General features: G+C 36.3%; 1 protein-coding gene across 4 annotated transcripts in view; it reads right to left on the bottom strand.

Annotated features, from left to right (window-relative positions):
• The window catches only part of LOC139962712 (uncharacterized), a 52,873-nt gene that overhangs the window by 7,412 nt on the left and 23,103 nt on the right, over window positions 1–22,358 (bottom strand). For 2 of the 4 annotated variants that reach the window (XM_071962947.1, XM_071962961.1), the window contains 3 exons: window positions 10,650–10,794; window positions 9,142–9,284; window positions 1,649–1,747 (listed from right to left, as the gene is read on the bottom strand). In XM_071962947.1, coding sequence (XP_071819048.1) covers window positions 1,649–1,747; window positions 9,142–9,284; window positions 10,650–10,794 — 387 coding nt within the window. The remainder of the gene's footprint in view (window positions 1–1,648; window positions 1,748–9,141; window positions 9,285–10,649; window positions 10,795–22,358) is intronic. The other 2 variants (XM_071962952.1, XM_071962970.1) reach the window with 1 other exon arrangement.

Raw genomic sequence — 22,358 nt, 5'->3', positions numbered from 1 at the left:
ATGGATCTATCCAGTTTGGCTAACTGTCACAGTACACTGCTACATGGTAACTAGTGGAAATGATCTCTTTTTAAAGTATGAAACTGTGACGCCCATATACTGCATTGCTCGGTTAAGCAGTGGTTCATCGTTCACACCTGTTGGTATCCACCAAGATGGAGTTGAGATTGTATCATCCACCTCCATCACTGGGGTGTGAATTCAAACACCAGATACAAGTTAACCCATCTCCCAATGACAAGATATGCTGCAGGTAACATATGGTGTAACTCCATGCTCCAATAAGGTCAGAAACACATATAACTTGAATAGATGCATCTATTACAGGTATCAGAGGGGGTGTTACTTTTTGTAATCAATATTGATAATGTGAAGAATAAACAAATCTAAAAGTATGTCTTAGTGTCATCAATTACAATCTAATTTTTCAAAATATATTCTGTGTTTACATAGTTTTGAAACTGCTAACAACTGACTGCAAACAGCTGCTGTATAAGTTTATTTATACATCATCAAATAAACAGCTGTTAGGTATCAGCCTCCACATACTGAAGAGCAATTACTATATACAGCAGCAGGGTGTAACAGCTGGGTTAACTTGTACAAGGTTAATGTGATACGTTGCTAACAACATTACTATCTCTCTACAGTGATATTAAACATAGCATTATTCACCGAAGAGCCAAAAGAACATCTCAGACAATAAATACTGTCCACCTGAATGTGTTTGTCAATTATAAATCAATGTCTCTTTTGATTAAAAAGATCTTCAATGTATCTTCTAGCATCACAGACCTAAAAGCTACTTAGCATTAAAGAAAACTATTGACGGATTTGGAATAACACCGATAAGACCTGATAATCTGGTCTCACAGTTAAAACTGCTACTGTTGTACATGGATTTCTGATATTGTAAAGAGAGATGTACTAAACTAGGGCAGTCAGGGGAGTTACTTGGGAGTCCAGATAAATTAAATTAGGGAAGCTTGTCAGGTGAAGCTCTATGGGCTGCCAGGCAGGTTAATTGTAGATACCGTTTATCATCAAATATTGTTGACTTCCCTGAACGGCCTAGTTATTACTGTACTTCCAGTAGGCCCATTGTAACTGGCATATCATGGAGCTATTCGGTAACAGCTCCATGGGTATACCTACTTGCTTGGAGACAAAGGCTCATTTATAGCACAGTTTTGATGCATTGTGGATTTGTGTCACAACAACACAAATATTATGTCAATCAAGAATTAACATACACAAGAACAATTATCACATATCCATAGCACCACTAATAATGCAGTTCAGTGTGCTACATTTATCAACACAATTCAGTTACCCATACTAAATGAAAGGCATCGTTAGATTCGTTAGGTTAAAACACTGACAGTGAGGTAATTAATTTCCACATGTGGTTACAATTAAGGGGTAAACTACATACATGGAGCAAGATACAATATCTACACCATAGAACTTGAACACTGACAGCTTACCAAAGATCCATTCATGTTACAGTATGTGGATATATGATTTCTACATTCATGATAACATTCGTAAAGTGGGAATGATCAACTTTACAGGGTCACAAAAGACCTCATATTAACTCTTTCTTTTCCCTCTTTCACATATGATGCAATATGGGAGGGCTACATACCTCTCTGGTGACCTTTTGATGACCCTCAAAGTCATAAAGGGTAAACGACCATTCCTGGGTGTCAGTGGCTGCATCTAGTGATATGTCGCAATCAACAGCCTGCAGAAAAAGGTAAAAAAAAAAGATGAAAGAATTAGATAAAGTTAAATTAAATGACTATCTTACACTTTTTTTCTGAAGAATGCGTTTATCGAATCATACTAAGGATATATCCTTGTTCCCTAAGACAGTTAAAGTGAAAAATGACATAAAGTTTCCAAAATTCTGAGAGCTACTTCACAGGGGATATAATTTAGTCTTCTATGTTTGTGTAGCAGTCTTGAAGGTTCTGACTTCTGTTCCTTAAAAAATACTATCTGTATAAGAAAACTATATAAAAACCCGTTATAAATACATCTTTAGAATTGCGTAGCAATTTGGTAATTGTACATAGCATTTAGTGATGCTATGCTGGATGGATTATTCCCTGCTTGAGTACCATTTAACCTACAGACATGATTATAATTATTACTAACATAATTAGGTCTAATTTGCCTGCAGGACATAATATGTTGTAAACTAATATACTATAATCTGTCAAATATAATAAAGGCTCTTGCAACAATATAAACAATATATATAACATTCTATATATCTTGTTTGTTAACTAAATTTCTTTGAATGACTGGATACTGACATCTCAAGTTGTTTTCCCATTGATGCCCATCCACACCTCAACAACGGCCAGAAATACAATGACATTTTCTTCTAGATGTGAGAATATTTTCCTTCAACACCTTCTTATTCACAAGCCTCAATATTTTACTGTGCATAACGTTCTCGACAGATCTTTAACGAAGGCAGTTAGGGTTTAAGGTTTCCGCATTCTGGAATCTTATACAGCTGACATTATCATTTCATTCATATACTCTGAAATACATGTCTATGACACACTGAGTGCAGCCTGCTACACTGTGGTATTGCTGTGTCCAGCTGATATACCATTAAGATTCTCCTCGAAATTAAATTTGTGTATCGTGGTTCTGGCATACTGTAGTAGGAATGTTTCATTCTAGACATGTTTACCAAGACGACCTAGATCCATCAATCAGTGGAAGAAGAAGAAAGACTTTCCATGTTTGAATACTGTATATATCATCAGAGACAGGAAGTGAACAAGGACTAACAATAACTGTGAACCTAACGCTAAGTTTACATACCCAAGGGAGCTTATCATTTATTCATGACATAAATCAGCACAAATGAAATTATACACTAGTTACATCAATATACTCGATTGGATAATGAAATGAGTCTAACAGGGTCTGTGTGACGACCATGAAGTTATAACAGATTCGTGCTAGAAATGTCCGGGCTGTGATCGAGGCATGGACAGAGGTATGCAATTAGTCCATTGCTAAAAGAACCTGCAAGGTTGAGATTATTTAATTAGTTAGTGAATACCGATACTCAGTAATCTTACTAATTTCTCATCAGGTGAACTCCTCTTTTAAATTTTCATTCAACTAAAGCTTTTGCGCACTGACTGGTTTGGATATGTACAACAGAATTTGAACTGGTTGCCCAAAATTGGTGTATATAATACATTATGTGCCAACTCTTCCTCTTTCTTCCAGATCCACACACAAACATGGATATGAAAGTGCAAAAGTATGGTGTTGACAGGTAAGAGAGACACAGTTTAACTTGACTGATGAAGAGATTTCAATAGATGCAACGCAAGTTTTGAACACATAAATTCTGCCACACGAACGTCCTTATGAAATGACATTGTTGCAAGTAATTTAACTCCACAACAATCTATTTACATTGTGTTATTTGGAAAGTAAATATTTGGCTGAGGGTTACCCACTCCTAACCCATCTTAATCTCTTCCATAGGTCTGATAATGGAACAAGGTACAACAGAATCTAACAACTAATTCAACTTTGATTATCACGTTGTACGCCAACCTTCCATCCATTAATTCTGGAAACAGACAATACATCAAAAGAATCACAGCATGTTCTTAAAGTGAGCTGGTACGATAAAGCCTTGTAAAGCTGCAAAAGTGTTTTTTTTTTCCCCCCTTCTTTTCTTTTCCGATGACAGGACCCATTCATCAAAGAGATACCTGTTCACATCGTAACTCGACGCTTTTCACAGTTTAGCGATGAGCTTTCACATCTAGTTAAAAGCCAGTGAAACGTGGCTATTAAAAGCAATCCATGCAGAACTATAGAGCCGTCTCATGTCCTAGGCTTTTCTTTGCTCTGGAAAGCTTTACTCGACTAGTCAAACACATGTGACATTACTTATGTGGCTTCCCCCTCACAGAAGCAGTCATCTCATTCTATACATTGGCAACATAAAGTAGCGTGGTCATCTGCAGCAGACTGTGAACATATCGCACCAGTCTGAAATTTGCTGGATATTGTTTGCATTTACAAGGTCAAATCTTACTTTCACCCCTTAGGAGTGAATACAACTTCTTTCTTTGCACAAAAATAATCATCTTGCAAATAATACTGGGCACTGACTAATAACTTCAATAAGTATCACTGGGAAATCCTGTGATACGTCTGCATACTTTATCAGGGATGAGCCTGGGGTAAAAAAAAAATAACAGAACTTATGCAAAAATTGCGGTATAGGTTCCAGTTTGCATATGCTACAGTGTGTTAGGATAATAGTTTTTGTCCCCGCGGTAGAAAAGAAATCAGGGATATTCCGTGAATTTGCGGAAAAAGCGCATGCCTGCTTTATTGATTAAGTGTCACGAAATAGGACCTTGCCAGTATAACACAGCCATTACTGCTACCACACATCCATCACTAACTTGTGACTAACACACAAATCAACATCATGTGAGTGTTCTACTATGGTTCTTCTTCTGCTCCTACATTCAGGACATTTTTCCTTGTCAGATAAAAAATGCCCCCCCCCCCAATTCATGAAGTTTTATCTCTCCTCACAAATTTCTGTCCTACTATACCTTCGTCCAGACTCTGTAAGTACTGTATTTTACAAAAGACTATCTTGGTTTGGTAATAGCTAATCCTGGTCATGTTGTATGACGACACCTACTGGACGAAACTGCCCATGAAATTTAACTCTCTAAAGAACAATGTTGTAACAAGGCCAGTCACTGATTTGGACAAGAGTCCGCTTAAGTCATATTTTCTTCCTGGTATCCTGACTTTGCCTCCAAACTGTATTTGATTTTTTGACTTGACTTCCAGGGCAAACATTAATGACTTGTCTTGGGATTTCATCATTGAGGACTTAATGCAATCTCAGTGCCTTGTTACAACACTAGTAATGAAAATTGCTTCATACATGTATTTCTTTGAGAGGACTTGAAATTATCTCATGGTGATCTCTTTATCATAGAACAAAAGTAATAAATGTTGGTAGTTGGAAGACCAATACATTTTAAGAGATGAATTTGACATGCCTACATGACTAATTTAATGTTTAATGCTTTCCACATGCAGAGACACAGTAAATGTTCCCCCTATGCTTACGAAAATACTTGACTGCACCTAGTTAATTATTTATTAATTCATGATTTAATCCAGTAAACAAAGTTGTGTGTCCAACAATGTCATGAAAATCACCATCACCAGTACACACATTTGAAACTAATCTCATTGTTGGATCATCCCTATTTTAACACATTCTTTCGTCAGGGACTTGATTTTTTTATTAACTATTTGATTATTACACCACCAACTTATAACACCAACTTATAACAAACTCAACCAAGCAGCTTTTAATATTGAGACTTAAAGCACAAAACCAACTGGCTTTCCTATAAATACATACTTTAAGGAAGTACATCTTCAACTTCTGGAGACTACATCACAGAATGAGACATCCGTTACTACAAAGTTTGAACACTCACAGTGCATAAAAGAAGTGGTTCCTTTGTGACTCAGTACACAAACATCAATCAGTTCCGATAACACCTAATAAACTAACTCATTAAAAGCCACTGAAGCAGAAACAAAAGCAACTAACTATAGCCCACATTAGGCCGCCTGTCTAATTGGATGTACAAGAACGGCATTATCTACCCTGTGAAGTAAAACGCCATCAATTAAATACCCAAAAGAGTTCATTGCTATATTACAAAGGTCAAGGAACCTGACACAAGGAATCTCCCCCAGTTAAACACACTGTCCATGAATCTAAACCAGACCAAATACTTTCTGTTTACCTGGTGAACTGGGGTTAATGTACTGTACATATATGCATACTGCATGACCTCTGATGAGAAAATACTAAATGTCTGGCAAAAGATAAAAATCGGGAGGAAAGGCAGAGAGGGAGATAGAGAGCAGTGACAGTGGAGTTCATTAATTCTATAGGTCTTCAGGGGCTTAGTCTCTTTGCTATTTAACTGAAGTTTGAGCATGCTAATCACTATACTACACTTCTCTGGAAATACTTTACTGGAGGTGATAATCCAACAAATATATCTCAGGATGATCATGAAGCTCAAATTAGATGATCACACATCACAGGGAGTTAAAATGCTTCTGAGTGCAGCAATAACGGTGACTGTACAAAATTTATAATTGGGTGACCAAGTCTGGCATTTCCTAGCCTATTTTTTTGGGGAAACAGATGGCCTATGATGAACCACAATGACGACACTCTCCCCCTTATCCTCCCTTTGTGCCCTGGATGTATACCACGCTTGAACCCTGTATGGTCTCCTTCTCATCCTATAGATTTAGGGTAATGCTTGTAGTATCAGGATATTCTACATGATCACTGACTTTGTGTGATTTGTTCTTAACCAGATAGTGTCTCGAGCGTTCCGTTTATTATCTAGAACAAGATTCAACAGATTGATACTGAGCCAAAATAGTCCCCAATATTTTTTTTTTTTTTATGGTACATTAATTACAGTACAAAAGTTGCTTTCCTTTTACTACATGGCCAAAATACACATAAACAACCCTTCTATACTTCCGCTACAAACTACATCCCTAGAGACCAGTTTATAAACTGTGTAGAAGGCAAACAAACTTACAAAAATTAGGAATCCTTTCAAAACTTAGATTAAACTTGCAGTGCAATCTGGTCCTACCGGTAACTTGGGAGTTTTGAACCCTTCAGTTCTACATGGTACTGTAGTATTAACCTCAGTCACTCCAAGTCTATACCATAATTCCCAATTCTCCTTATTAACCCAGTTTCTTTGCTCTCTTTCAACATATTTAAACTTTCTGGGGCCACTGCCAATTTTGGAGGCAAACCATAAGAGGAACAACTCATGAACTCTGTAACTGTATGAAAAGAACCGAAGCGTAAAATGAAGTCTTGAGGTTTTTGCACTATTTGCCAATATTTGTACATACACAATATATAGACATATAATCAGCATTTAATACTGTAGTTCAACAGCCTAAAAACTATGGCGTGTGACTCAACACGTGACTGAACAGTGGGTTGTGCAAATGAATTTCTGAGCATCAATTCTGAGGGGTGGGGGGTGGGTGGGGTCTTTTGGGTTCTGGCTCAGTCCTCATGGGAATTTTCTGGATCGTATGGACCCCTGCAGTAGATGACATGAGAGTAAAACATGGCCTTCATGTTTTTAATTTGGTTACTAACTTTCATCAAGTTGATCTGATCAACAAAGCATTTATAACTCAAATAAATGGTTAAACTTAGTACTTAAAGTCTTCAATATAAAATAAAACTGTTAGCAAACTGCTTATCCTGTGTAGGAGAATGATTTGTCCTTCTCCAGTTTATTCCCTACCCCCTTAATCCTCTCTTTGTCCCTCCACTGTTTATCTCCTACCTCTCCTCTTCCCTTGTTGGTTTCTTTCTTTCTTCTCTCCATCCCTTGTCTACTAATCCCCTTACATCTATCTCTTTGTGATCATCATGCTCATTAACATGTCTGTATTCTGTGCATGTTTTTGTCCCTTCTGTTACTGTTACTTGTCATTCAGCCATTGAAGAAGATCCTGCTAGGATCAAAACGTCAGGCCAACTTACTTTTACACATACTTGTAGTCTTGTACGTTGCGAGATTTTTTCCCCACCAACTTTGGGAATGTGTAGTTATGAGAAGAGCAGTGAACCCCTTCCAATACAAAGGTGTTTATTGACACCCAAGATCAATTTTTATATTAATATATAAGTTCAATATCACCTTAAATACTCATGCACATAGAAAACCCATTGTTACAGGATCTTGTAACTGTTTTTAAAAGTACAATTCTTTTTTACTAAATTCACAGTTAATATTTAAGATACTGATACAGTCCCAATTTCTCCATAAAGACTTGGAGTCTACTACTTGACACCTTCAGTTCTATGATTATGAGATTTCATTTCAGGCAATATATAATGAGCAATAAATACAACACACTTTGTTGACAACTCTCCTACATGCGCCAGCCTTTTTTTTATTACCTACTACAGAGACTGTGTAGCAGCTCAAGACAGGACTCACTGACTGAAAGTTGTATGAGACAAGGAGATGTAGCTTGACTATAAAAACAGTCCTTCAGTTGCATCTTCAAGAGGTACCCCCACCCCCCCCCCCCCACACCTTCTCACCAGAATGCCAAGTGATATTTCATCATTAATCCATCAACCTACTTCACAACCTGTGACATTCCCTGAGGCCACAAAAAGTCAAAACCTCCCCTGTCAACTTCTATCAATTTTCACTCTTAACCTGCCACAATCTAGAGTTCTGAAAGATCCAGGGTAAAAACGTTGTCTTGTGAGTAAAGTACTTTACCAGCAGAACACTGCCACTTGATCAGCCTTTGGTAAACTATCTAATTAAAACAGGTAAGGTTAATTTGCTTCTCTGAACTGCAAAAAAAGAGGTCAATTGATGTAACAGGCAGCGAAACCTGTTTAACTTTTCCTAACGTTTGACCTGGAATCCCAAATTCAGCAATGTTGTCCAAGAAAGAAAGGAGAGAAGTAAAAGAAATGAAAAGAAAAAAAAAACACAAGGAAAGAAGCCTTTCTGGAAGTTTAAAGGAAATTGAAGATAGGTTCCCTAAGGTCGTATATGGCAGGTACTGTCACCACATTTACATTACGTAGCTAACTTACCATTGCTGTACACAACAGTGCCAGGTAAAATGGGAGGGAAGAGATTACAAACAGTTTCCACATGGCCATAGACAAAGTAGAGTGCTATGGCTGTGGGGAGACATGTAAGCTAAAGCCACTTATTAAGGAAGAAACTATTGCCATTATGCCCTCACAAAAAATTTAGTCTAGGTCCAAGTTACCAAAGGCAACAACATCCACTATAATCACCTAAACTAGTTCCAGTTATATGTGACTTAAATAATTACGAACAACAGTGCCAGTAAATTCAAATGGAACAGGTACGGTATAGTGGTAGAGCCAGCTGAACACTTCACAACTGATCACCACCCAAGTCAACTAAATCTTGGCTTATACTTAATAACCATTAGAGACAACAGTGAAATGGTCTAAAGTGAAAAGACAGATCTTACCCCAATGGTTGCCTTGCTTTTCGACGGTGATTGAGATGATGAATTTGTAGTTGGGGACATGGTTGGTTCGTTAGCGTTCTCACTCTTTGCTGTAGTTACACGTACACTGCACCTGGATCCACCGAGTTCTGGAGGCAAAGAAACTATAGAACACAGAGAAATGTATAGTTTTAAACATCAGGAATCTTCAGGCATCAATAACAGTACATCCTCTAGTTCTTGATAATTTATATGAAAGGTATTAAAAGAGTGGAAATTTGAAATCATAACACACACGGTACAGAATTGATCGATACACAAATTTGCTTTATTGCATAACTAATATGCTAAAGGTAATATAAATTTGTCTGTATTTTTCAGGGTTTTATTGACTAGAAAAATAATGTGAGGAAAATTCTGAAAATTTGTGAAATTCTGTGTTAATAAATCATTGTTCTTTTGAGATTGATGTAACTTAAGGACGATCATAAAACTGTCAACCAAAAGTCGATCTGAGTTAATAATGGAGTAATCATGTATTTTCTAAATGTAAAGCTAGTTGGGCATTAAACATTTTAAGTTAGAATAAGTCTCTAAGTCCAAAATAATTGTAATCCAGCTGCAAATCAAAAGTCCGCTGAAAACATTGCAAATGCAAATGGAACGTAAAAGCTTGGAATCTTATACACATGAGCAGGTAAAGCACAACTGATCCTGCGTTAAAAAAATTTCCATAAACAAATTCGGAAGCTTCAAACAACTCCGGAAGGTAAAATACAAAAAAAAACAGTAAGAATACCAAACTTACAGCAAACAGTACTTTTCTACTCACTGAACCACCTTAATCATCTAAACATTCTCCCATCATTTGGAATTTACTTCTATTTGAACAGCTCAAATAGTTGAGATGAAAGGATATATACCCTCCTATTTTACGGCATAAATCATTAAAGTTTTCCCAAGCAAACCAATCCCCACAGCTTCCTGAACCGATTCAAATTAATCTTCAGAGATCAAATCTCGACACTGCAACTTAATCCTGCCATATTTAGCTGTCTTTGATGGTGGAATATTGCTCCCGATATGTCATAACTACTTTATGAGGAGAGCACCCCAAACGGTAAATGCTCTTTCAGTCACGAGCCGAAAGCCGGCACAAAGCAGAGTGCCGACAAAGGCTGTGTTAATTACAATAGGTCTTAATAACCCCAGTCGGCAGATGTTTCAAAGAGATGACGAAGATCCAAGCTGAACGTGTGCATCTTCAAAATTAGCTCGTTAATTTTCACTTTTGGCTCCGGCGCAGCCGGCTAGCGGCCAAGTTTAGAGTACACGGCTGTGAACCGGGGGATGGTTAACGATACAGGTTATTGCACACGGTTGATTTCATCAATCAAATTGCTTAACATAAAAGTTATTGTTCGTAGAACAAATCAATGCAGTTCATTTCCCATGGGTAGAAAGAAAACAGTTTTATTTCGATAGACATATATACACAGATCTGAAAGAAACAATGTACATATGCTTACAGTGTATGTTGCTCCTTTCATTGACCGTACAGAATAGATTTAAGTAATCACCTTCAAATGGGCACATATCTTCCTCCAGTCCAACTTTTAACTTCTCTTGGCTGTTATCAGCATGTGCTCCATCTTGGCCAAGAGTACGCCTTGCCTGTCAAAAAAAGAAAAAAGAAAAGAAAGTTCAGTATCACTGTACAATACTTAAAGGTAGCAGTTCATTTAGGCCCCTAGCAAATCGTTATGCCCCTAGCGGTTCATTATGCCCCTAGCAGTTTGTTATGCCCCTTGCAGTTCGTTAAGCTATACCAGTTTGTTTTGCCCCAGCAGTTTGTTATGCTATACCAGTTTGTTATGCCCTGGCAGTTTGTTATGCCCAAGTAGTTTTGTTATGCTATACCAGTTTTTTATGCTATTTGTTACGCTATACCGGTTCGTTATGCCCTAGTAGTTCGTTATTCTATAGCAGTTTGTTATACTATAGCAGTTTATATATACTTGAGACAATATGCTGTATGTAGTTAAATATTAAAAACTTCAAATTCCAATTTTGGTATAATTTATACAAATAAACACAACTCTATAATACAGTGTATGAACTATACAACACCAAAGGGAAAGAACCACTGAACCAACATAGTTTTTCCTCTTCTATGCACTCATAGATCTCTATATATAGCAACCAAATATGGAACAATTCTCACTGGCCACAACTCCCACAAGAATGCAGCCCTTAAGGTTATTTAGTGGAATATGACATGTGATATCTCACAGTAACCTTGCCATCAATGTCTAAAATTAATAATGGATAAGGCTGGTTATTTTTGTTAACGGTGTAAATGCTTCATCACACTGCCATTTACACTGGCAGTTTAATAACCGTTAATATAAACAGGAAAGACCTTTTCAACTCTAAGAAATGGATATATCTTGCTGATCCTGCCTTGATGGAAAGATAATTTTTCATCCTAAAGTGATTTGGGACTTAAAACTTCATAAGGTTTAAATACAGCTCATCATAACAGGAAAGCTATATAGTGTGGGAATAACTAACTAGGGAGGCCAGAAGGATGTATGTAACTTTTAGCCGATTAAGTTTTGTGTTTAGTTGTAACCTTGAATAACTCGGCCAAAATGGTCATTTCTTAATGTACACACAATAGGATACATACAGTCTAACAATCTAAAAAATGACAGTTATAAACAGTCAACTGCTCTCATTTAGTAAGTTCTTCAGTTGGTTAATCCAGTGACGTCCAGTTTTGAGTTTCAGATATTTTAACTGAACCTTACAAGTAGAATTTGATAATCTGCTTAATATTGGTTTCACTTAAAGTGAATACAACTACCTTGAAACAAACATTAAAATTAGTCCAATAAGTCCATCACACTAAATTATTATTTTTTCTATCAGTCAAATTCACTCTTCAGTAAACCTAGAATGTGTCAGTTATATGTGATATTGCATTGTAATGTCTTGATCCCTTAGGGTAGAGATCGATGGATGTACACCCTATTTTAGGACTTTACAATATTACTCAAATATATTATATAATATGCGACAGGAGGGTTGATAACTCAAACCAAATCCACCAATTTTATATCGATGTACCCAACGTGTAGTAGAAATCTATATGCATTGCAATGCAGATCATCAATGGAGAGATGTCATTAGTTCTGTTTATACCACCATACAGTGCAATGCATATAACCATAAATTAACTGTTCAAACTCTATATAATTGAAATTATATTCTTAGGAGCTTGTTTATCAATGATTCCACCACTGTATCATCCCAGAGAGTAATATCGCCTACAGATTTTAGATTCACAGCTGAATGGTAAGAAGAATGGTCTGAATTCTTGAATTGCTTTGAAGGCTGACAAGGCTCAAAACAAGCAATTGTATTGCAATGTATTCCTGATATTTTCAGATCAACCTATGACACCTGGCACCCATTATTGTTTCTTCCAACTGTGCACTGGCCTATCTCCACAAGATGGATTTCTCTGGCTTGGACAAAATTCTGCACATTATTGATAACTTGCACTGACTAAAGTTACTACAATTATCAATCTGGACAATGTCTATAAATTATTGACATGTAGTAATGCATAATTAGATAACTGTCAAAATACATTCAAAACAGCCAAGAAAAGTTGTATTCCACTTGAGAGATATCACATGATCCGGTTAACTTCACAAATCATGCTGAAAACTTCAACAAGTCTAAATATGACATCATCAAGCAACACATGCTTTTATATGTACGTAATGTATGTCTGTATGTATGTAATGGCAACCAGGTTGTAAATTCTGAATCTTCAATATATTTAAGCTCTTAACATGATCTATTGATAATGTTGGTTTCTATGTCAACACTGTGAACACTTTACCTTGAAAATTATGAAAAGAAAGACAAATGTTTCAGATGGCTTTATGACATCACAGATTCACAAAATGAGATCATCCCACATGTTGGCTGTGTGTATCTGTGCATAGTCTGCATATATATACATATACCTTATAATCTTATCATATATACCTTGGTATATCATATATCAGGTATATCATATACAATCATATACCTTATAATACATATACCTTACCCATAATCTTATACATATACCTGTGTGGTCTGCACAATACAACCTACATTTACTGTAGTGACTCTATGTATGTGCTGATCTACACAAACAGCCCTTGTCTGTAGCACCATGAAGAATGTAAACTTTGCAAAATACTAGGACTGGAGTATGAAAAGTAAATATGTCATCAGAAGACTACTATCCTAATAGCTAACAGCATACAGCTGAAATGCTCCTGGCAACATATATACACTTTACCTGCTGTGGCTAATTTCTTGTGGTAAATCACCTTTCCAAGTATTACTCCCTCCTACATTATACAGAGAAACACCTCACCCTAGAGATGACCTGCTTTATAGCAGCACACTCCTGAGCTATAATCCTTTCCCTGAAACTAACCCCATGACTAATTGCGTTGACATGCTTCTTACCTTGTCTTCATTATTTCCCTTTCAAAGGTCCCTCTCTCTCTCTCTAACAGCAGTACAAACCTGACCATAAATCAAAGGTTCCAATCCTTTGATCTTTCCTGCAACTGAGCTTGGCCTATGAAGCAGTGGACTTGATGACTGTGGGTAAGCTATGACAGGACATCTCAAGGGGTTCGTTTAGAGATACAAAACCATCAGGGGCTTGTTTCCTATATCAAATTATGGTCATGGCATTTGACCTTAAGTACAAAACCTGTGGGAGGGCCCCAAATATACCTACCTATCCACAATTTATAACTTGTGGGAGAAATTTAAGCAGAGATAAGAATAATTTTTTTTTAACTATGTAGCAATAATTAGAAACTTTTCATAACTGCATAGCCAAGCAATATACAGCAAAGCAGTTGTTCATTTCTGCTTGGCAAACAGGATCAAAGAAGAGCCTTTTGCATTGACTACACACATATACTGTAGTATAATCCAGTAGGTACAGCTTATTATAATATCCTTGGCTTACTGCATCAATTTTTAAAGAGAAAGAGGCACTGACGTAGATATTCCGATGGCAAACAATGTGAAAATCTAAAGGATATATAATTTGATGAAGAATTTCAGTCTTGATATGTCATATATTAAGAAAAAAAAAAGAAGACAAATCAGACAGTGCTAGTAATTTTTCTACAGTTATTCTGGTTTTCAAGATATTCACCTTTAGAATACATGCTAAATATCTGGAATGCAAGTTAAGACTAAATTGATGCTTATTGTCAGCTCCTCAGCTATGACTTAATGTTAACTGTTAATCAATTGTTACAATCTAATAACTCAAGCAATTGCATTGTTCTTTAAACATTATAAACAACAGAGCATGACATTCATAAATGGTCAGCTGTCCTTGACATACTGTAGATATACTATGTTGTAAAGATGTCATTTGTGGCTACAACTCTTTTGTTTTCCCATTGTTGCTTTGTGGCCAATCTGAGGTATTAAACAATAGCCGACAGTCTTTACTACTACCACTAGTCACTTTATTCAGGGAGCTGCTACTCTAACAGCTCCCTGCTTTAAATTGCTGAACCTCAGCTGCTTAAAGGGCCATTTCTCAAATATTAAGAGTGATATAGAAATAAAATCTGGACTGAAAGAGTATTTTTGAACAGTCTATCAAAATTAATTTAGAGCCCAAAGTCATCGATTAAGGAAGAGCAAAATATTCCACAAGCGCGCTGTTATTTGAAATCTTCAGCTCACCATCTTGTTCCTGCCTCTTAATTTTGTTGCTTGAATGTTACCTATAGTTTTACCATGTATCATGTGGAACACGGTAGGTGGAATGTGTTGTCATCATGTTAAATGTTCTTTAAAACTATTATAGTATGATTTTCAACTCATGTTAATATTTATGCTGAGCTGTTGTATTCTAATAACATTAATGCTGCTGTTATATTCTGATGACATTTATGCTGCTGTTGTATTCTGATAACATTTATTCAGCTGTTGTATTCTGATAACATCTATTCTGCTGTTGTATTCTGATAACATTTATTCTGCTGTTGTATTCTGATAACATTTATGCTGCTGTTGTTATTCTGATAATATTAATTCACTCAGCTGTTGTATTCTGATAACAATTATTCTACTGTTGTATTCTGATAACATCTATTCTGCTGTTGTATTCTGATAACATTTATTCTGCTGTTGTATTCTGATAACATCTATTCTGCTGTTGTATTCTGATAACATCTATTCTACTGTTGTATTCTGATAACATTTATTCAGCTGTTGTATTCTGATAACATCTATTCTGCTGTTGTATTCTGATAACATTTATGCTGCTGTTGTTATTCTGATAATATTAATTCACTCAGCTGTTGTATTCTGATAACATTTATTCTGCTGTTTTATTCTGATAACATCTATTCTACTGTTGTATTCTGATAACATTTATTCAGCTGTTGTATTCTGATAACATCTATTCTGCTGTTGTATTCTGATAACATTTATTCTGCTGTTGTATTCTGAAAACATTTATGCTGCTGTTGTTATTCTGATAATATTAATTCACTCAGCTGTTGTATTCTGATAACATTTATTCTGCTGTTGTATTCTGATAACATTTATGCTGCTAGTGTATTCTAATAACATTTTTTCTGCTGTTGTATTCTGATAACATTTTTTCTGCTGTTGTATTCTGATAACATTTATTCTGCTGTTGTATTCTGATAACATTTATTCTGCTGTTGTTATTCTGATAATATTAATTCACTCAGCTGTTGTATTCTGATAACATTTATTCTGCTGTTGTGTTCTGATAACATTAATTCACTCAGCTGTTGTATTCTGATAACATTTATTCTGCTGTTGTATTCTAATAACATCTATTCTGCTGTTGCATTCTGATAACATTTATTCTGCTGTTGTATTCTGATAACATTTATTCTGCTGTTGTATTCCTATATAGCCATTTCTTTTCTGGGGTACCATTCAGAAGCCACAGTACCCAGCATACCATGTAACCATGGATCACAGCCCAATTTCACTTGACACAACCCAGAATATTGCAGGGAAGGGATTTCAAGAGAAATTAAGCTTTTTATGCATTGGATATAAATGCAGCATGGAAAAGCTGATTGGGAAATTATAAACAAAACTTGAAAAGTGGAAAGTTAGAAAAATATTGAGTAACACAATTAAAGTCAAGCCACTAAATCCTGGTTGGTCAATGAAATGGAATCTATTCCACTGAGTTTGCTAGCTATGTCTGTGTCCAGGATTATGTGAGGTCAAAAGAAACAAACCCGTTTCTCTGGCAGTGTCCTATGTCAGTGGGATCATTTCACTACAAAATCATCTTCTCTCAATAAATACAAGTGGAATAACTCTAAATTTGCTATATCTGTGAGATCTTTACACTGTCGATATCCTGCCCGACCTACAGTATACCTGCCCCTTACTGGCACTTTTACCAGTTTCATCATACCAGATATATCACCCTCAGCCCAATGATCATCCTCCCCAGCACTTTCCTTGCCTCAGTCTGTATGACAACAACACACCAATTATACTCTCTCTATGTTCAGTCAATATCAAACTAAACATCTACCCAGGTAGTCCATGACAGTGTAAATTTCTATCATTTTCCTGACCTTGTCCTGAGTCCCAGGCCTACCTGTCAAAATCTTCTGGGGACAATTTGTAAAAAGATTTCCAGCATCATATTACAACATACCAAAGCCCTGAACTACCCCAGGGGCTCTTCATAGGGTATGTACTGTCCATACTAAGGTCAATTACTCTGATCCCATGGATTCATAGCTTCCCAGGACAAAGCAAGAAATCTTTACAACAGAACTGAACAAGTAAATCGCTGACAACTTAGTTGTACTGAAAGGTTCCACTTTGCTGTACATACCAAACTCTTTAAAGTACAGTTGTTCTGAGTAAATCCAAGTTTGAGTAAGGTATAATAAAGGTGAATATGGGTAATAGTTTTTACCAAATCTACCAAAGTATTGGTCAAAAAAAATATTAAATTGATTGATCAAAATAAGATGTGAACCCATCCTCCTAGAGTTGTTTTCATCAAACTGAAAGGTTCTTACTGATTAAAGGAGCCAAAAGGCATTGATTAAATCATATTCAAAATTCCATCATCCATTTCAGACACTTTCAAAATTTGTTATCATTTAGTCACATGTAAAACAGACTAAAATATTTTCCAAACTTTTTGACTTTCACTCCACTTTTGAAAATGAAACATGACTCCCTCAAACTATGTACCCACCCAAAATCCCACATTACAATGGGTTTTTCATGACTACCTCAAACTAAGTACCCACAATACATTGGGTTTCTCATGACTACCTCAAACTAAGTACCCACATTTCATTGGGTTTTTCATGACTACCTCAACTAAGTAGGTACTGTACCCACAATACATTGGGTTTCTCATGACTACCTCAAACTAAGTACCCACATTACATTGGATTTCTCATGACTACCTCAAACTAAGTACCCACATTACAATGGATTTCTCAAGACTACCTCAAACTAAGTTCCCGCATTACATTGGGTTTCTCATAACTACCTCAAACTAAGTTCCCACATTACATTGGGTTTCTCATGACTACCTCAAACTAAGTACCCACATTACATTGGATTTCTCATGACTACCTCAATCTAAGTACCCACCTTACATTGGATTTCTCATGACTACCTCAAACCCACATTACACTACCTCAAACTAAGTACCCACCTTACATTGGATTTCTCATGACTACCTCAAACTAAGTACCCACATTACATTGGATTTCTCAAGACTACCTCAAACTAAGTTCCCGCATTACATTGGGTTTCTCATAACTACCTCAAACTAAGTTCCCACATTACATTGGGTTTCTCATGACTACCTCAAACTAAGTTCCCACATTACATTGGGTTTCTCATGACTACCTCAAACTAAGTACCCACAATACATTGGGTTTCTCATGACTACCTCAAACTAAGTACCCACATTACATTGGATTTCTCAAGACTACCTCAAACTAAGTTCCCACATTACATTGGGTTTCTCATGACTACCTCAAACTAAGTACCCACAATACATTGGGTTTCTCATGACTACCTCAAACTAAGTACCCACATTACATTGGATTTCTCATGACTACCTCAAACTAAGTACCCACATTACATTGGATTTCTCAAGACTACCTCAAACTAAGTTCCCGCATTACATTGGGTTTCTCATAACTACCTCAAACTAAGTTCCCGCATTACATTGGGTTTCTCATGACTACCTCAAACTAAGTACCCACATTACATTGGATTTCTCATGACTACCTCAAACTAAGTACCCACCTTACATTGGATTTCTCATAACTACCTCAAACTAAGTACCCACATTACATTGGATTTCTCAAGACTACCTCAAACTAAGTTCCCGCATTACATTGGGTTTCTCATAACTACCTCAAACTAAGTTCCCACATTACATTGGGTTTCTCATGACTACCTCAAACTAAGTTCCCACATTACATTGGGTTTCTCATGACTACCTCAAACTAAGTACCCACAATACATTGGGTTTCTCATGACTACCTCAAACTAAGTACCCACATTACATTGGATTTCTCAAGACTACCTCAAACTAAGTTCCCACATTACATTGGGTTTCTCATGACTACCTCAAACTAAGTACCCACAATACATTGGGTTTCTCATGACTACCTCAAACTAAGTACCCACATTACATTGGATTTCTCATGACTACCTCAAACTAAGTACCCACATTACATTGGATTTCTCAAGACTACCTCAAACTAAGTTCCCGCATTACATTGGGTTTCTCATAACTACCTCAAACTAAGTTCCCGCATTACATTGGGTTTCTCATGACTACCTCAAACTAAGTACCCACATTACATTGGATTTCTCATGACTACCTCAAACTAAGTACCCACCTTACATTGGATTTCTCATGACTACCTCAAACCCACATTACATTGGATTTCTCATGACTACCTCAAACTAAGTTCCCACATTACATTGGGTTTCTCATGACTACCTCAAACTAAGTACCCACCTTACATTGGATTTCTCATGACTACCTCAAACCCACATTACATTGGATTTCTCATGACTACCTCAAACTAAGTTCCCACATTACATTGGGTTTCTCATAACTACCTCAAACTAAGTTCCCACATTACATTGGGTTTCTCATGACTACCTCAAACTAAGTACCCACATTACATTGGGTTTCTCATGACTACCTCAAACTAAGTACCCACATTACATTGGATTTCTCATGACTACCTCAAACTAAGTACCCACCTTACATTGGGTTTCTCATGACTACTGTACCTCAAATTAAGTTCCCACATTACATTTGGTTTCTCATGACTACCTCAAACTAAGTTCCCACATTACGTTGGGTTTTCTCATGACTTCCTCAAACTAGGTACCCACATTACATTGGGTTTCTCATGACTACCTCAAACTAAGTTCCCACATTACATTGGGTTTCTCATGACTACCTCAAACTAAGTTCCCACATTACATTGGGTTTCTCATGACTACCTCAAACTATGTACCCACCCACGTTACATTGGATTTCTAGATTCAAATTGCATTGACAAAAGTCATATCAGTGTCAATAATAACCGGTTCAGTAAATTAAAACCAACTGTATAATAATCAACATTTGTTCAAGCAATGATGTAATTAATGGCACTTGAAGTTGACATGAGAGAAACGACGACACACGGGAGGGCTTAATCCAATAACTTAGCTGAGTGCACAAGCTGAAACTTAACTTGACATTACGATTAATACTTAACTATGCACTACTAATTAAGGAACATGTCAGGCACCCTCAGAGTTAGTTATCTACAGGGTTCGCAGGTTTCTTCCGGGGGTGGAAAAAACCGCGGAATAAACCGCGGTTTATTCCACTCGGAAGAAATAGGTTTCTTCCAGTTTCTTCCGGACAAAATGGAAGAAACTCATTTTTTTTGGGAAAACTGTTGATAAAGTTTCATAACAACCTGCAATGATTTCTAACGTAATAAATGGACAAGAAGCACTATAGTGTCATGTAGGTAGTCTATATCTAGGTTTGAAGCACATGACCTGCCTCCAGCATATACTGTACACAATATAGTACTAGGCCACTAGCATCGGACAATTCAGGGAACAACTATGGGCAAGCAATATTTTGCAGACCAAGATGTTCCTGATTATAGCCCAGTTTTTAGTTAAAAACTAGTTTCTGAGTGGAGGGGCAAGTGTTCCTTGGAAATTAGTGTAGGCCTACTACAATGCACACTCATTACTACGATTACATTCACCACTATGACCATATTTTGTTGAGATTGAACTCAAGACACGAGGGTTACAGATTCGACTGGAAGTTGTAGTGTGAAATGAGGGCTGGCTCGTGGCCAGCTCTGTTTAATTGTGGATGTTTGTTCTTTTTGCTGTTGGGATTACAAGTCCTTCTGTTAACTACAAGTTGTAATTTAGGGAGTTGCAGAAATTAAACTGTTGCCTAAATCTAACAGATATTGTTCGGCTATTTTCTTGGTGTTAATTGTATTAAATCCTCAGTGCATGGGCCAATCCAGGTTAATCATTCATACAGTATGGCCAGTTATGCAATTCTGGTTGATGGGGGGATCGCGAGATGATAAGTAGTCCTTCAATATTGTGATATAAAGAAAACATCTTTTGGTGTAGAAAGCAACCCAAAATTATAATCAAAACAAAAATATCATATTTTGATGGTTTCAATGGTATGTATTTCAGTCAGATGGTGGTAAACTATTTGTCTCTTTATCATGTATGTGGGTTGTGCTGCGTATATGCCAATTTTCACAGTTTCTTCCAGTTTCTTCCGGAAGAAACTGGAAGAAACCTGGAAGAAACAGGTTTCTTCCAGTTTCTTCCACGTCCCCGGAAGAAATAGGTTTCTTCCGGAAGAAACCAAACCCTGGTTATCTATTCATATAAATTAAATTAACCTGATTTTAAATCTGAGGGGAGCTTATCGAATCCAGTCCTGCTTGTTACAATGTGTCTTTCATGAACAGTAGATATTGTGTTTCAATATGCATGTATGTATGATGATTCAGTCAAATTTGTGAGTGTCCTAGATGATACTATTTAACTGTACAGTAAACATTCACTTATTTGAGCACTTCGGTGGCAGAAAAAGTACTTTTGTTGCCATTTCCAACAATGGTCCTACAGTACCATGTATTTTTGCTTTAATATCCTAAACATCCCAAATTTGTGTCGAAAGCAAAACTAGGTCAAACATTTCATCAAAACTTCTTGAAAGACAGAAGGGATTGATTCACAGAAGGATGGATGCATCATGGGTAGACTGCTATATGTATGAATGAATGGATGGATGAAATAAATGAATGGATGAATCTGTGAATGGATATAATGCCCGGATGGATGGATAGGTTAATAATAATAATATAATAATATTTATTATTAATATAACATAAATGCATGAATCATGGGTAGACTGCTGTATGAATGAATGGATGGATGAAATAAATGAATGGATGAATCTGTGAATGGATATAATGCCCGGATGGATGGATAGGTTAATAATAATAATATAATAATATTTATTATTAATATAACATAAATGCATGAATCATGGGTAGACTGCTGTATGAATGGATGGATGGATGAAATAAATGAGTGGATGAATCTGTGAATGGATATAATGCCCGGATGGATGGATAGGTTAATAATAATAATATATTAATATTTATTATTAATATAACATAAATGCATGAATCATGGGTAGACTGCTGTATGAATGGATGGATGGATGAAATAAATGAGTGGATGAATCTGTGAATGGATATTATGCCCGGATGGATGGATAGGTTAATAATAATAATATAATAATATTTATTATTAATATAACATAAATGCATGAATCATGGGTAGACTGCTGTATGAATGGATGGATGGATGAAATAAATGAGTGGATGAATCTGTGAATGGATATAATGCCCGGATGGATGGATAGGTTAATAATAATAATATAATAATATTTCATAAATGCATGAATCATGGGTAGACTGCTGTATGAATGGATGGAATCAATGAATAGATGAATCTGTGAGTGAATGGATAGATTGCCAGGATGGATGAACAGATTAATGCATGCA

This window comes from Apostichopus japonicus, chromosome 3 (assembly GCF_037975245.1).
Source record: "Apostichopus japonicus isolate 1M-3 chromosome 3, ASM3797524v1, whole genome shotgun sequence".
NCBI lineage: Eukaryota > Metazoa > Echinodermata > Holothuroidea > Aspidochirotida > Stichopodidae > Apostichopus > Apostichopus japonicus.
Note: the sequence above shows the minus strand (reverse complement) of the source record. Positions and strands in the feature narration are given on the sequence as shown.